This window comes from Panthera leo, chromosome A2 (genome assembly GCF_018350215.1).
Source record: "Panthera leo isolate Ple1 chromosome A2, P.leo_Ple1_pat1.1, whole genome shotgun sequence".
Lineage (NCBI taxonomy): Eukaryota > Metazoa > Chordata > Mammalia > Carnivora > Felidae > Panthera > Panthera leo.
In genome coordinates, this window is record NC_056680.1 from 144,278,843 (window position 1) to 144,295,683 (window position 16,841).

Below are 16,841 nucleotides of genomic sequence, written 5' to 3' on the forward strand. Positions count from 1 at the left end.
GTTACCTCTAGAGAGGGGAATAAGATAGAATGGGAGGAGAGGGGGGCTTTAGATGTCGGAAGCAAATATGACAGGTATAAACATTTGTTTAATCTGGGTAGAAGACACAAAGGTATCTTGTATGTATTCTATATCTGTATATGAACGTTCACGATCTAAAATTTAAAAATAAACAAAAAGCTTAGTACCTAACAGCCTTGCTCCCTTTTCTGACTGGGTTTATGCTGCGCTCTTTAAAAACATCTATGCCCACTGCCCACTGAGCACTGAAGAATATCAGAGTCAGGGCTGGAATTTGCTTCTGATCAGTCCAGGATTCTGGAACTCAGGACTCAAAAGCCCTGCTTCCCAGATAAGGTGTTTCTCAACCATTAGACCGAGAACATACGTGAATTTCTCTTTGTGAATTATCTGTGACCTAGTTAAATTTCCAGCAAGGATCTCAGGCCACAGAATTTTGAGGAAATCTGTTCTGTCACCTATTGACTTCTCAGCCTCAATTCTTCATCCTCTGTAAGATAAAGGTACTGGTATAATGTCCCGGAGTGTGTGTGTAGGAGACGGCATTTTTATTTCTCAAGCTTTCTGCATTTTGTATTCAGAGGCTGTTGTTAATAAAGTTAGATTTTCTTGGGCATAAGCAGCCCTTTGGCAACAGGAGCTACTTCTAAGTGGTTCGATGCTGTCTCTACCTGCGTGGCCTTGGGCAGGAACCTAAACTTCTGTACCCTTTGAGGAATCTCAGTAGGGAGAGAATGAACTGGCTTTAACCCCAAAGGGCCATCTAACACATACTCTCCAGCCTTTGCTCTGGCTCCTTGAATAGCGCAAGGAGCTTGCCTCTAAATTTCAGGCACCGTGTTGCCCTTCTCTTCCCTAGAGACAGGATAGTCTCAGTCTGGGTTGACAAGCAGAAGGGGCTGCAGCCCTAAGAAGCAGGAGTGATGACATTTAGCCCTCTCTGCTCCAACCCTCCTGGCCCTCACCAAGTGTTGAAGACTGCCTTCTTTGCTATAGCAGCCAGCTGGCAGGAGGAGGACAGGTTTGATGGTTTAATCACCCAGGGACACAAGTGGCTATTTTTAACTGCTCCGAAAGGGAGGAAGTTGGCTCTGGATTGAATTGGACGCAGGAATGTGTTGGAAGCTTTAGCTCTTTCATGCCACCCTCTCCACCTCAGGCCCCTTTTATAAGGGTCTGCTGAATGTTTGTGACTCTGTCCTATCTTTTCTGCCACAGAATTATATAGCTACACTGAAAACCTGGAATTTACCACTAACAGGAGGTGCTTTGAAGAAGATTTCAAGACTCAAGGTGATCCCAGATTCTTATTAATAGAAACCTGGTTTTCCCTCCATGATATCCCAGCCTGATCTAGAAAAGCCCAAAACAAAGTATGACCCTTCTTCATCCTCTCCATAACCATATAATTTCTCTATTCCTCCTTTCATACGGGACACAGAGTTTCCTATATCTCAATTGGGGAGGCCATGGATGGAAGCAGGAGAAGCCTGAGCTGGGTCCCTTTCACTGATGTAAAGGGCCCAGAGAGCCGAGGGATGGGGACTGGGCAGGTACCCTGCTACCTGGTAAAACCCTGTGCCTAGTGTAGTCCTTGACCTTGACATTCAACCCCTGCCTCCAACTCTGCCTCACTCCTAATAACATCTAATAATATTTCGTGTGCCCACACTGCAATCCTCTCAGACCTCTATTTCCTTACTTGGTCAGTGAATTCAATTTGCAATTCAACAGATGTGTGGTGAGTACTTTTTTGTGCCGGAGATGCGGGGGGCAGGGGTGAAGGTGAATTTGCAGTATCTTCAAAGAGATTATAGTCCAGTGGCAGAGTGGAGGTGTGTACATCACAAAACTGAGGCCAAGAGGAAAAATGGTAAGTATCATAAGAGAAGTAAAAAGTTTCTTGGGGGACAGAGCTGGCTGGAGCATTAGTGGAAAAGAGGTAATTTAGTATTGAACCTATAATGATGAATAGGAATTGGATAGGTAGGGAGAGAGAGAGAATTCCTTGAAAAGGCAGAGATAGGATGGAATAGACTGTGTGTGGAGAATAGAGGGAATATGAAGGAAGATAAGGCTGCAGAGTGGGTTCAGCCAGAACTTTTTGGGTCCTTTACTTTGCCAATCTCTTAGTGGAATCTTCTCAGCTAAATAAGGAAAGCTTTTGAAGAGAAGAATTTGTTGGGGGCTGGGATCAGAGATGGATATGCTATCAGGAGCCTTTCCAGGAAGGGGAAGCAGAAGCTGACACTGGATCTGTATGGTTTTCTGTCCCCAGTGCAGGGCAAGGAGTGGCTGGAACTGGAGGAAGATGCTCAGAAGGCCTATGTGATGGGACTCCTAGACCGACTGGAGGTGGTCAGTAGGGAGCGGCGACTGAAGGTGGCCCGGGCTGTTCTCTACCTGGCCCAAGGCAAGTGACCACCTTTGCCAGCTTGAAATGGCTGAAAACCAGGGAGAGAAATGTTGTTATCAGGACTAGGATGAGGCAAGCCAGGCTGAAAAAGCAAGTTCCCTGCCTGTCAAAGACAGATCTTATCAAGTGCTAGAAGTAATCTGGTGCTTATGAGGAGGTTAAGGAGATGGTGGTGGGTACAATTCCGGATCCCTTGGAATTGGCCTTTATCTTACCGGGCATGCCAAGATTTCTTATAGGGTTGTTTATTTCTTCATGTGGGCTGTGATCACATGTGGAGATTTAGCAAGCGAATCAGTGTGGCTAGAGTTGATGATGCACCACCAGCCGAGCATGGAGGCTTCTTTCATCAGCTGTGGCACAGGCTTCCACTGAGGGGAGGCAGTGGAGTACCTCAGAGTCACAGATGGTGGACCCTCTGCATTAATTCTTATTTGCATTTAGAAGGTTCAAGCCAGCATAGCAGCAGGAGTGGATACAGTGGGTAATTGGGAGATGATCAGAACTCGGTGGGATTAACTGAGGAAATCTTCTCAGAAGAGACCTATTAGCCAGGTGTTGGAAAGAGAAATGCGATAGCCTAGCTGGAATAGTAAAAATAAGCCCTGAGATCATAATAAGAGGACTGTTGGCAGAACCAACTAGCTGGGAACTTAAAAAACTATAAAAGAAAATAATAAATGGAGGGGGAAGAGAATGGTGAAGGGAAGACTGTAGCAAAAAAAGCGGTGCCTAACCATCTTTCTTGGGTCTGGTGCTCTGGCCAACTTCCAACTGCCAGTACCTTCAACTTTTTACCTGAAAGCTTTGTCTGCAGCCTGTATGGGGTAACCAGAAAGTGCTAGGGAATTCATGTAGCACTGATCACTGACTGACAGGAGTTAGTGGGTAAATAGCCCAACTACCTCACTCTTCTTGGGTGGGAGGATTCTGAGGTGTGTAAAATATATACTGTTTCCCAGAGCTTCCCCTAACCTGGGTTTCAGCTCTTGGCTGCCTTCTCTTCCCTATCTCATTTCCCCACTTCTCAACTAGGATCATCTCCCAAATAAACTACTTGCATTTTAATCGTTCTCTCTGGATCTGCTTCTCAGGGAACTCAAACTTAAGACAGACCAGTGATAAGCACATTGGACCTGACTCTGGAGACTGCTTCTCCTCTTTTGAAACTGGCTCATTCAAAGTTCTGGAGGTTCTGGCTCTGGAAGTTCTGGAGGGCCTTGCCCTACCTTTGTCAGCCTAATTGTCGGGCTAGGTGTTGAAAGATAGTCTTAAGATCATGGGGAAGAGTGGAAAGAACTGGGATGCCACTCTCACGTACAATTCCATGGCACTGTCTGGTCCTTTAGGCACTTTTGGGGAATGTGATTCAGAGGTCGATGTGCTACACTGGTCCAGGTACAACTGCTTCCTGCTCTATCAGATGGGGACCTTCTCGGCCTTCCTGGAGCTACTCCACATGGAAATCGAGTGAGAAGCCTAGGGGAGGGCTGGCCTAGACAACCCCCTTCCTTGAAGGGTGCCTCATGTCCTGTGCTGATTCGCTCCCTATGGAGACCTCTGTGGGAGCAGGGTCTATTCATACTTCAGTCCAAAGCTTACTGATAGTTCCCCTCTCCAGCCATGCTCTCTGATATGCTGTCTTCCTCCCTGAGATTGGGCTCATCAACAGCTTCTGCCCTACTTACAGCTTCAATCCTGGGCTTCAGGGCCCTATCCTGGGTGGGTTCCCTTTGTATCTAAACACCTTCTCAACTCAGCCTAAGTGGAATCCATGAAGGAGACTGTTCTACCTGAGAACATGACCCAAGAGGAACAGGACCAATTTCTGTTGCTGTGCCCAGTTCTTTCCTTGTGGATCATAGCTCTAAAGGTGGCCTTGGTTGCTGCTGCCACTATAGTGATCCCTCATTTTATCTCAAGCCCATCACCCAGGAGTTTAAATAGGGCAAATTTAAAGGGTTGCTTAGCATCTACTTTGTATCCAGCACAGTACTAGGCACAATGTGGATTATAGGAGGGATTGTCACAGACCTTGCCCTTGCCCATCTTTACCGCAGACAAGCATTTACTGAGATGGCAGAGGAATTCTGTGGGCTCATTTACCTTAGACCAGTTTCTTTTAGCTACATAGCCAGGGAATAGCAGGTACTCAGGTTTGGGTATATGATAAGTGGGGATGCAGGATGTAAAGAGGATATCTGAGTTCCGCTTCTCTCTCTCCTCCCCACGGCAGCAACAGCCAGGCCTGTAGCAGTGCTCTTCGGAAACCAGCCATCTCCATTGCTGATAGCACAGAGCTCAGGTGAGTGGAGCTGGCCCTGGGATTGGAACAGGGGGTGGTCAGCAATGGGTTACCCTTTGCCCAAGTTCCCCAGACACACCCAGATTACTAATAGTTGCTAATTCCACTGGGTTGAGCTCCCACACGAATCCTCCCTGAGGTCTCTGACTACAGGTTAGGAGCTGCTTTGGGAACCTTTTGTAACCCTTCTATAACCCTAGGGTGCTGCTGAGTGTCATGTACCTATTGGTGGAAAATATCCGCCTGGAGCGAGAGACAGACTCCTGCCGGTGGAGGACAGCACGAGAGACCTTCCGCACTGAATTGAGTAAGAAGTGGCATTTGAGGAAGGAAGGGGATGAGGTGCTGGTAGTGGAGGGACATCTGCATAGTAGAAACAGAAAGCTCCCCTTCCTGCCAGCCTGCCTGCCTTCCTTCCTTCCTCACTTCCTCCCTCCCTCCCTCCCTGCCTCCCATTCTTCCTTCCTTCCTTTTTCAGAATTGGCATCCATTCTTTTATTCTTACTTTTTAAAAAATGTTTATTTTGAGAGAGAGAAAGAGAGAGTACACACAGGGGAAGGGCAGAGAGAGTGAGGGAGAGAGAATCCACGCTGTTAGCACAGAGCCCAATGTGGGGCTTGATCTCATGAACTCCAAGATCATGATCTGAGCTGAAACCAAGAGTCAGGCACTTAACCAACTGAGCCATTTGTTGCTCCTATTTTTTTTTTTTTTTTTTAAGTAGGCTCCTCACAGGGAGCAGAGCCTAACGCAGAGCTTGAACTCACAACCCTGAGATCAAGACTTGAACTGAGATCAAGAGTTGGATGCTTAACCAACTGAGCCACCCAGGTGTCCCTAGCATCCATTCTTTTAGGGCAGAGATACTGTGTGGCAGGCATGAAGACCTGGCTTGACTGCCCTTGTGTCTATGAATTAGGACCAATTACGTGTCATTTCTGTGCCTTGGTTTCTTGGTTATAAATGGGGATAGCCATCCATCTCACATTTCATCATCAATCTCGCATGAAAAAATAAGTTGAATCAACTTGAAAATGTTAGTTGGTAATGTCATCAGACAGGGATAAGACACGAAGGCCTGCAGGATTTTTAAAATATATTCACTAAAGGACACCTGGGTGGCTCCGTTGGTTAAGCATCTGACTTCAGCTCGGGTCATCATCTCATGGTTTGTGAGTTCAAACCCCATATCGAGCTCTCCACTCTCAGCAAGGAGCCCGCTTTGAATCCTCTGTCTCCCTCTCTCTCTCTGCCCCTCCCCTGGTCACTTGCTCTCTTTCTCAATAAATAAATAAAATAAAATAGAATAAAATAAAATGAAATAAAATAAAATAAAATAAAATAAAATAAAATAAAATAAAATAAATAAAATTTCCACTGATGTGGAAAAGTGAGTTGTGATCCATGAAACGCATTGAATTCTTTGACCAGAAAACAACATCTTTATATTACTATTACTTCTAGTTTGGTATCTATCCCCAAGCTTGGGAGCTAAGCCATTTTACCTCCATGGCCTTCCTCCTTGCCCCTTCCCTCTGGGAACCCTGTAAGCCTCCTTCTAAGGAGCAAATACTCGAATTCTTTGGGGAAGCTAAGAGCCTTCCTCTGTGCTTCCAGACTCAGGATCACAGGAGCAGGGTTACAGCTACCCCATCCTCACTTCCTCACTCTTCTCCCTCCTCTCCCCCAGGCTTCTCCATGCATAATGAGGAGCCTTTTGCCCTTCTGCTTTTCTCCATGGTTACCAAGTTCTGCAGCGGCCTGGCTCCCCACTTTCCCATAAAGAAGGTCCTGCTTTTGCTCTGGAAGGTAGTCATGGTGAGTGACTGATTCCCCTGCCCCCACTCCCATCTCATCAAACCAGCAGTGCCCTCTGCCACTACCTCAGTTTCTTCTAGTCCGATCCCAGGAGGCTGGAGCTAGGCAGAATAAGGCAGCTGTTAGCCAATGGAGAGGAATCAGATGCTCTGTGTCAGAGCAGGTTACCTATTTCTGTTGGACTGACAGGAGATGTCACTCTATGAATTGGGGTGTCATTTTACCTTCCCATGATAGAGCTGACATTTTATGCAAAGAACACTGGTTGAGAGTTGGGAGATCTAGCCTCTGCTGATACTGAGGAACCTCGGGCAACTGTCTGTGCCTCTATTTTTCTAGCTATAAAATGTGGGACTTAGTGCCTGCCCTCCATCCAGATAAACAGAGGATTTGTTTTTAAAAAATGAAGTCCTTATAAATGTATGGTACAGCTTTGTTGCTAATTATTAAATCTGATCCTTCATCTCTGGCACCCACTCCACAGGACTGGTTGAACAACATACCCTCCAGGGCAAGCTCCATAGGGGGGAACTACCTTTTGACTGCAGAAAAAATTGAGTGACTCTGGGGCTTTATAGCATCTGGATGTGCTCCTTTAAAAAAGGGAACATAGTTCCCTGCTCCCTCCCCCGCCCCCTTTTTTTCAGTAGAAAGCCCTAGGAGTCCTTTTCCTAATTTCTGGTGATGTTTCCAGCCCTGAGTCTGTGTCAGTAAATAAATAATGCTTCATCCTGACCGCTGAGCTCCTAAGACTGGGGATGGTAACTCCATTTGCCCCTTACTGTTTTATTACTTCCTAATTCAGAAGGGGTCTAAGGGGACTGGAGATTGTGGTTCTTCCCTGACTTTTCTCCTGCTGACTTCCCTCTGTTCCTTTCCTCTGGCCCTTTCCTGTTTATACCTTAGTTTACCCTCGGTGGATTTGAGCATCTACAGGTTCTCAAAGTACAGAAGCGGGCAGAACTGGGGCTGCCTCCACTGGCTGAAGATAGCATCCAGGTGGTGAAGAGCATGCGTGCCGCCTCCCCGCCCTCTTATACCCTCGACCTGGGGGAGTCTCAACTGGCACCACCACCCTCTAAGCTGCGAGGTCGTCGTGGTTCTCGAAGGGTATGAACTAAAGCAGAGAGTGGTGCTGTGATACTAGTTGTCTAGAAATTAAGATTTTGAGCTACTCTGGATGTGGAAGGAATGGGCAGTAAATGACCCAGCTTATCCTGCCTCTGGTTGGCCCTGTGACTAACCTGAAACTAACATTGAGTTTAACCTTGGAGACTAACCTTGGAGTCTGTACTTTAGCCTCTGTCTCCCAGCTGCAGTAGGTTCCTGAGCTATCATGATGTGACATTATGGTATCGCATCATAGATCCATGTCTTGGTACAGAGTCATTGGCCTAGACCTAGTGTACCTGGAGTTCCCTAGCATTCTGGACAACAATTAGGGTATAATCCTGGAGTAGGGACCCAGATCACCTGAACAGAGCTCCCAGCAAATCCATGTGCCCAGGGTGAGGCACTTTATCATTTTCTTGACAGCAAGAAGGTTTACTCTGAGCCAGCCATGCTCTTGTCTGGCCCTGGAACTAGACGCTTACATTTAGGAGGTGATTGATTAGTGTTCTAGCTATAATCTGCATCCCTGGAAAGGTCAGAATGACAAGTTGCACTGACACTTGACCATGTACCCATGAACTCACCTCCCTGAAATACCTGAGCTCACCAATAATAGGTGACAGGACCAGACAATCATGTTCAGTAGTCTAGTCTACATAATCTATAATGTGATTTTTTTTAGGCTTTATTTTTTTTGTTTTATAAAGTAATGCTTACTCATTGTACAAAATTTGGAACAAATATAAAAATGTGAAGAAGGGAGGAAAAAAGAAAATCACCCACAAGCTTAACAAACCAAAGGCAGTCACTGTTAACTTTTTGGCCTATTTCTGTCCAACCTTTTATTCTTTCTGCAACAAGATTTAAAATTCCAAACTTGCTTCCCTCTGCCTAGCAGCAAGCCTCTGTCCTCCTCTTCCTCAGTCAGCCAGCTGGTGTATACTCACAGAAGGCAAACTAATTGAATGTTCACCTAAGCAGAGCATAATTAGGAAGGAAAGTGCTGGGGGGGGGGGGGTGGAGAAAAAAAGCATCCATGCTTTCTGAAAGCTAAGTAACTGACTTTGGGATTATCTATGCTTTGTTCCCCAGCTTGGTTGCCTGAGAGGTACTTATCCTGGAATAGGGCCTGGTGGGGATACTAGGGTTGAGGTAGGGAAGGGGATATTCTCAGAAGAGCTGGGTTGTTACTCCACGTATCCTGAAGTCTAGCAGCCTGTGGGTAGAGGGTGACTTCAGACAAGGATGCTCAGAGTGAGGTCTCTGTATACCTTCTCTCTATCCTCCCAACCCCCGCCCAGCAACTCCTCACTAAGCAAGATAGCCTGGACATCTACAATGAAAGAGATCTCTTTAAGACTGAGGAACCAGCCACAGAGGAGGAAGAGGAGTCTGCTGGTGATGGAGAACGAACCTTAGATGGAGAGTTAGACCTGCTAGAGCAAGACCCCCTGGTGCCACCTCCACCTTCACAGGCACCCCTTTCTGCTGAGCGGGTGGCCTTTCCCAAGGGCCTACCTTGGGCCCCAAAGGTCAGGTAGGTTTGATACCTCCAGGACCCTGAGTTTGGGGATTAGAATCACTGAAGGCCCAGAGTGCAGTAGTCTAGCATTCAAGTCTCAAGCCTGGCCAGAAGTCAGAACTCCCAGGTTTGAAGTGTTCTCTGTTAGCGGCGATCTTCTCCCACTGCTCTAGTCATCCTATTGACGGGTTAGTAGCCCAGAAAGGGTCTGTCTCTCAAGGTTTGTTTTTGTTTTTTTTTTCCTTTTCTGGGGTTTGCCTCTCCACTGTCCTCTCAGACAGAAGGACATTGAGCACTTCTTGGAGATGAGCAGGAACAAATTCATCGGATTCACTCTGGGGCAGTAAGTGACTAGATGATCAGAACTGGCTATAGAGTGGTTTTTAGGGGGCCAGAGGAATGGGTGGCTGGAATGAGAGATGTTGCCCTGTAGTCATAGTGTAACCTAGAGCTACTGGGTCATGGGCGTCTCCTAGCGACTACTTTGGGCTTGTGCCATGGAATTTTTTTCCTTCTAGTTTCTTAGAAGAACTCTTATGTTCTTAGCCAGGTGTAGGACTTAACAAGTCATTGCCTCTTGGGCTTCAATGTCCTCATGAGAGTGTTGGATTAGATGATCCCTAGGAAACCTTCCTGTTTTAATGGGCCAGAATTCTCTGAACAAGCAACATGGTCAGAACAGACCCAGTCTTTCCCCATTTCTCCTCCCTCATGAATTCCTCACACTGGCTGGCCCCTATAAAACTGAGAAAGTATTATTACAAGTGTTTCATTGTAGTTGGGCTACATTCCCTTTTAGGGAACCTACTGCTCCCTGACAAAGTAAATCCCCAAAAAACTATATAAAAATCCAAATTTTCACAAGCACTTCTGTGTGGCATTGTTCTTTTTGTGTCTTATAGCAATAATGGGGGTACTGGAAGCTTATAGAGAAAGATCCAGAATACAGCATGTTGAAAGTGGCATGGTCCATGTAACTCTAGGGAATATCAGTAGTTCTGTATACTTTTGATGCTTATCATCTGGTATATCTCTCATTTCACAGGGACACAGACACCTTGGTTGGATTACCCAGGCCCATCCATGAGAGTGTGAAGACTTTAAAGCAGGTGACCAGAGTGGGCTCTCAGTCTCCAGGGATAGGGAGCCATCAAAACAAGTTGGATTACCCGAGTCCTGAGTATTGGCTCTTCTTCCAGACACATTCTGAACCAATTATTCTATATTTCCCCTGCAGGCATTTTGGCCAAAGAGGAAAAAATTAGGCCTCTCCCTACTTAAGCATTTTCCTACATTCAGATAGGGGGAAAGTTATCCTTCCTTCCTCTCATGGCTTTTTCCTCCTCCCACCCCTTGCTTCCTTTCCTCTCACTTCTTTGTCCCTATAGGGCCACTAACGTCCAAAGGCCCAGGATTAGTAGCGGTCTGCTCTGCATCCAAAGTGTATGCAAGCACAAAGAGTAAAAATAGTCATCTCTTGCCTAGACCTTAAATTCTCCCTTACCCCATCATCATCACTCCATACACATGCACACACATATACTCACATGCAGCGAAATTCACCAGGCAGTGGTCCAGGGGCATGGGCCTATTCTTTACTTCCCCTTGCCCTTGGTTGAAGGTAAATACTTAGGGATTTGCTGCTCTTCAACAAATACGGAAACAGAATAAACAGAAACACTGTATATGAAGCACTTGGCTCAATTATTAAGGGTACAAAGGTGAATAAGACTCCTGCCTTCAAAGAGTTCGTGTCCTATTTGGGGTAACAACCCATATACAGGACATTTCCTTATCATTGAGGAAGTTAAGCAAGAGGCTGGTACATATGTGATCAAAGCCCTCAGTATCTTTCTTCTTTTTTTTTTTAAGTAATCTCTACACCCAGCATCTCAACAACCCCAAGATCTAGAGTTGCACGCTGTTCAGACTGAGCCAGCCATGTGTCCCCCACCCTTTGTTTGTTTATTTATTTATTTATCTATCTTATTTTTTTAGTGGCCTCAGCCTCTTAATTGATGTCTTTTCTTCCCCAGCACAAGTACATCTCCATTGCAGATGTTCAGATCAAGAATGAGGAGGACCTGGAGAAGTGCCCCATGTCTTTGGTGAGTCAAGGGGGTCCTACACAGGAGGAGGAGGACAAGAGGAAATCTGTCTGCAGTGCTGTCACAGAACATGTGTGCATACTGTTGGGCTCTTACTGTGTGTACCATGCAAGGCAAGGTCCCTACTTTTTTGTGTGTGTGTTTTAGGTCCCTACTTTCATGATACATTCGAGTTAGAGAAAAAAGAAAATAAGTAATTAAGGAAACAAGAAGACTATCAGAGAATGGAAGATAATGAAGAAAATTTAAATAGGATGACATGGTAGAGGCATCTGTCATGCAGTAGACTACTTTCAATTAGGCAGTCAGGATAGGTGGACCTCTGAGAAGGCGACAGCTAAGCTAAAATGTGAGGTACAAGAAGGAGTTGGCCATAGGAACATCAGGGGAAAGAGAATTCTAAGCAGAGGATACAGCCTTAACAAAGTGAGAGCAAGCTCGGAGTATTAGGGGTAGCGAATGAAGGCCTGTGGCAAGAGCACAGGGGTGAGGGGTGAGGTTGTGTGTGACAAAGTCAGGGAGTGGCCTGGGGCTACTTTACACAGGACTCCTAAGCAAAGATAGGGAGTGTGAAGTTGTTTCACAGTACAGAAGTAAGCCCTTGGAGATTTTAAGCAGGGGAGTGGCATGATCTAATTTATCTTTTCAAAACAATTGACTCCTGTGTATAGACTTTACCAGAAAAGAGTGGAAGCAGGGTGATCAGTTAGAGGGCTCTTAAAATAGTCAAGGTGAGAAATGATGGTGATATGGAGTGGGGTAGTAATTACAGAAATAGGGAAAAGTGGAACAAATTTGGGTTTTATTTTGGAGGTGTAGCTGACAAGACTTGCTGGTCAGTTGGATGTGATTAGAAAGGCACGGAGGAATCAAGAATAAGAATCATTTGCCAACATGGGGAGTTCTGTTTCATCAAGAGTTCTATTTTGGTCATACTCAGTTTTAGATATCCATTAGGCAGCCATTCACATGAGCAGTCATGCAAATTGAATGTATAAATCTAGAGTTCTAAGAGAGAGGACTGGCTTAGAGAGATAAATTTGGGAGTTGTTGACTTACTGGACAGTGTTAAAACCATAGAATTGGCTGAGATAACCCAAGGAGGGAATGGAAATAGAGGAAGGAACCCAGGACAAAGCCCTGGGCACACCAGTATGTTGAGGGTAGGATGAGTCAGGAAAGGAGCCAGAAAAGAACAGTAAGAGAAACACTCAGTGATGTGGGAGAGAATGTGGGAGATTGTGATACTATAAAAACTAAGAAAATTTTTTTCTAGAAGGGAGTGATCAGCTGTGTCAAATGCTGCTGATAAATGGATAAGACTATAGGTGCCCATTGGATAGGACACCATGAAGATAACTGGTGACCTTGTTAAGAACAACCTCAAGTGAAAAGGTGGGGCTAGTAGCCTGGTTGGAGTATGTTAAAAAAGGAATGTAAAGAAAGGAGGTAGACAGTCAACACAGACAACATAGTTTTATTATAAAGAGGATAGAAATGGGATGGTAGCTGAAGGAGGATGTGGGGTCAAGGGAAGGTGTTTTATAGCCAGGAGATTCTAGAGTATGTTTATGTCCTAAAAGAGATGATCTTGCAGAGAGGAGACGATCGCAGAACTGATGTATTTGACAGAGCAAAAGGGTGAGAGATCCCCAGCACAAGTGGAGAGTTGGCCTTTAATAGAGCAGAGGCGGTTCATCCTTCATGTCGAGAAGGAAGGTAGAGAACCTGGTAGATCTGGTGTTGAGAAGATGAGGGGTGCCTGTCTGATTGCTTCTGTTTTCTCCATGAAGTATGAGGCCAGGTTAGCAACTATTGAGGGGTTGTGGGGTGAGGGGATTGGTTTGAGGACAAGGGAAAAGGGAAGGTATGACATAGATCTTTTGGAGAGCAGGAAGGCAACCTTAGAGGATTGCCTGAGTTTATTGAATGCCCATTTAAGCAGCAGCTGAGTTATTCGGGATGGCAAGGGCCAGGTTATCCCTCCCTGCCTCAGGGAGGACCTCAGGCAGTGCCTCAGGTGCCTCAAGGCAGTGAACCTCGCCCTGGAATAGAGGTACCTTGTGAGAGGAAGGACTGCATTGGCCAAAGAGGACAATGGCCTGAGTAACCCCTTGAGCACTGGAGGCCCCTGTCCTCCCACTCTTATAAAAGGCTTAGATAGGGTCATCAAAGGATAAAGAGAGTTGTGCATAGGGCCTTGTCATTAGGGAGGAAGGGATGTAGTAGGGGCTGTTGGAGAAGGAAAGAAAATAGCTTCTACCCAAAAGCTTCCCTGCTAATACTCCTTCCCGCCTCTCTGGGCCATGGGTTACCCAACTCCCTTATCAGCTTTCTCTACTGAGTTACCTACCTCTCACTTAAGAGCATTCTAGAGCTCTTGGATGGCCTCAGACTGACACCATAGGAAGTGCTTCTGTGTGGGGTATCTGTTCTAGTGTCCCAGGCGTTCATGCACCCTGACTTAAGTTCCTGTGTGACCAGCAAAGCAGTGGTCTGAGCCAATTCCTAGGTAGGTGGTCTGATTCCTGATCTAACATGTGATGTGGAAAGAAGAATTCTGGATTGATTCCAGATAATGGGAAAACCAGAATCAGATTATCAGGGCTGGAAGAGCGCTCAGAGGACATCAGACCAGCCCAGTGATCCTAAAGAAGAGGAAACTAAGACCCAAAAAGGAAAAGTAGCTTACCCAAAGTGATACAATGAGTCATTAACACAGCTGGAATAAGAACCTAGATCTGACTCCCAGCTCAGTGCTCTTTTCATGCCACCCTTCACAACCAAGAAAACATAGCCTTTGGTCAACTGGAAAACGGCCTGGGCAAACTGTGTGTTTTCCTGCCATAGGGGGAAGAGGTGGTACCAGAGACACCATGTGAAATCCTCTACCAAGGCATGCTCTACAGCCTCCCCCAGTACATGGTAAGGAGATTGCTGGGCTGAGCTGCCCTTCTCTGCTGCAAGGAACAGACAGTTGAGAGCCATTTCAAGCTGAGCCATCCATCATTTGAGCTTATTTCCTGAGCATTCAACCCTGAGGCAAGGCATTGTCTAACACATGAGAATTCTGAGCTTTCCTCAGGGCTTCTCCAAGAGGAAGGAGGACTTGGCTTTACTCCCAAGTTCTTCTTTGGGAGGAGTGGAGAATAAGGTGGGATCCATGCAGGATGCATTGGGGGCCCTCCTTCTAAGTAAATATCCTCGACCCTTTGAAGTCTGCCATGGTCTGTCATGTCCTGGATAGCCTCAGGCTGAGTGGTGAGGATGTTGATGGTCAGGGTTAGAGGGAGGAAAGGGATAGAGGAGGTGAGATCATGCTTATACCTCTCACCTTATTTCTAGACATTGCCCCCTCACTCTCTTCCTTCCATCCTCTTCTTTAGAAAGAACAATCTGGAAGCAGAATAGCCTATAAGCTCCCTTCTGGGTCCATAGCCTCATAGGCAGGCCTCTCAGGATTAGGCACCTGTTTGCCCTTCTGGAGGCTGAGAAGATTTGGTCATTGAGGAATGGACATAGAGGAAGCCTTACTTCTCATAGGGCTGTTGAGGTATGGAAAAATAGTCTGTTGAATGGAATGGACAGAGATGGATCTCCTCATTTTCTACTTCCTAGATTGCTCTGCTTAAGATTCTACTGGCTGCAGCCCCCACCTCCAAGGCTAAGACAGACTCTATCAATATCCTGGCTGATGTCCTGCCTGAGGAGATGCCGTGAGTGCTTCAACTGGGTTGGCTGCTGAATGCTAGCTGTTTCGTCTACAGTGTCTCTCTAGTCCCCACCCCACCTTGATAACCCTTGTAGGGATTGTCTCCAAAGATGTCTCCCCTCCCTTACCAGTAACCACTTTCCACTGGTGCTCTCTGCTAGGTTCTTTTTAGCTCAGAATTGAGGGTCTGCAGGGCAACATCAGTGCCAGACACTGACTGTGCAGGTATATGGGTAGACAAGGGCTGAACTTGCCAAAGGAAAGAGAAAAACAAAGAGAGCAGAGGAGCTTTTCTCCAGACAGGCTGGTAAGGGGTAGCTCTGGAGGTTTCCCAGCATAGAAGTTCAGATCTGCCAAGTTCTGGTTCTCTTGTATATGTTGTCTCTGACCCAAATACCTGGGTCCTTGTAGGCCTCTCTCTACGGCTACTCTCTGCACTGACTCCTCCTCTCCTCATTATAGCATCACTGTTCTTCAGAGCATGAAGTTGGGAATCGATGTGAACAGGCACAAGGAGATCATCGTAAAGAGTATCTCTGCTCTGCTCCTGCTACTCCTCAAACACTTCAAACTGAACCATATCTACCAGGTGAGCAGCTAGCAGTGCTCCTCCACAGGTCTCAGGTGTCCCCCAGGCCCTGCTTCCCAAAGAGAGGATGCAGGGGCCTTTGTAGTCCAGTTGAACATCTTCCAGCCTTTTCTATGTCTTCCTCAGGGAATCTCTATACCTGTTGCATAGGCTTGCATGGGGCTGGTGCCGGGGGGAGGGGGGGGGTTGAAGTGGGATGTGAGGTGCAGACATCTGTGTCCTTTGAATATTATCCAAGGGTTGTAGGTAAGAATTCTTCACTTCTTGGGAATGTGCCCAGCCAGCTTTGAAGCAGTAGAAGACAGGATTCAACCATTCCATTAAAAAAAAAAAAAAAAAAAGGAAAAAGTATGTTGAGCATACCTTTCTATATGTGAAGCACTTTTCTAACGTTTGAGATAGAATTCTGAATAATGCACAGTTTTGGCTCTTAAGGGCTTTGAAGTCTTGTACAAGGTATGGATATATAAATAGCTAATTATGGAATGGTAAGTGCAGGATACAGGTAAGTATTAGCTGGTAATCCAACCTGAGATGGGGAAGAGGTGACTTCTAACCTGAGTCCTAAAGAAACAGATGTTAGCCAAGATATGGGAGTTGTCAGGGAGGGAAGATGGGAAGCCTTTCAAGCAGAAATGTTAATTTGTGAAAGTCCAGAGGAGAGAGAGCGAGAGCAAAGTACCTTTGGAAACTGATTAAATGTTGCTGGAGTTCTGCCTGGGGTGGGGGGAGATGGGGAGGGCTGGTGATACATGAAGCTAGAGACGATGGCAGGGAGCAGATCACACAGTTGATAGCACACGGTTATTGAGTACTTCTAATGTGCCCGGCACTCTATTAAGTTCCTATGGGTTCTCATTTAATTCTCTTAATTAACCCTATGAGGTAGGTCTTATTTTATCACTGTTTTATAGATAAAGAAACCGAGATTTCCTAAGAAACCTTTCCTAAGAAAGGTTAAGAAGCCTTTTCCCCATGAAGGCATTGTTTGCCATGCTAAGGAGTTTGGACTTGATACTGTGGGCTTTGCCAAGATATGGGGGAACCTGGGAGCAGAGAATGGATGGTCTCTGTGATGAGAACATGGGGAGGAGACGGAGACTTCTCATGACTGCTCAGTGTCTCTGCTCCATTGCCCTCCTAAGAAGTCAGAACCAAGCTTGTTGCTAGAACAGCAGGTTCTCGGAGTACACAGAGGCTCCTGCAGGCTCTGTGTCCTTGAGGTTTGACTATATA

The 16,841-nt window shown here is 46.1% G+C and overlaps 1 protein-coding gene across 6 annotated transcripts in view; it reads left to right on the top strand.

Annotated features, from left to right (window-relative positions):
* STRIP2 (striatin interacting protein 2) overlaps nt 1–16,841 on the top strand; it is a 46,288-nt gene that overhangs the window by 9,014 nt on the left and 20,433 nt on the right. For 4 of the 6 annotated variants that reach the window (XM_042924343.1, XM_042924351.1, XM_042924342.1 and 1 more), the window contains exons 3-16: nt 1,240–1,314; nt 2,300–2,434; nt 3,787–3,907; nt 4,674–4,742; nt 4,943–5,049; nt 6,434–6,561; nt 7,468–7,671; nt 8,976–9,211; nt 9,474–9,539; nt 10,242–10,305; nt 11,233–11,304; nt 14,155–14,229; nt 14,923–15,020; nt 15,479–15,605. In XM_042924343.1, coding sequence (XP_042780277.1) covers nt 1,240–1,314; nt 2,300–2,434; nt 3,787–3,907; nt 4,674–4,742; nt 4,943–5,049; nt 6,434–6,561; nt 7,468–7,671; nt 8,976–9,211; nt 9,474–9,539; nt 10,242–10,305; nt 11,233–11,304; nt 14,155–14,229; nt 14,923–15,020; nt 15,479–15,605 — 1,577 coding nt within the window. The remainder of the gene's footprint in view (nt 1–1,239; nt 1,315–2,299; nt 2,435–3,786; nt 3,908–4,673; nt 4,743–4,942; nt 5,050–6,433; nt 6,562–7,467; nt 7,672–8,975; nt 9,212–9,473; nt 9,540–10,241; nt 10,306–11,232; nt 11,305–14,154; nt 14,230–14,922; nt 15,021–15,478; nt 15,606–16,841) is intronic. The other 2 variants (XM_042924325.1, XM_042924333.1) reach the window with 2 other exon arrangements.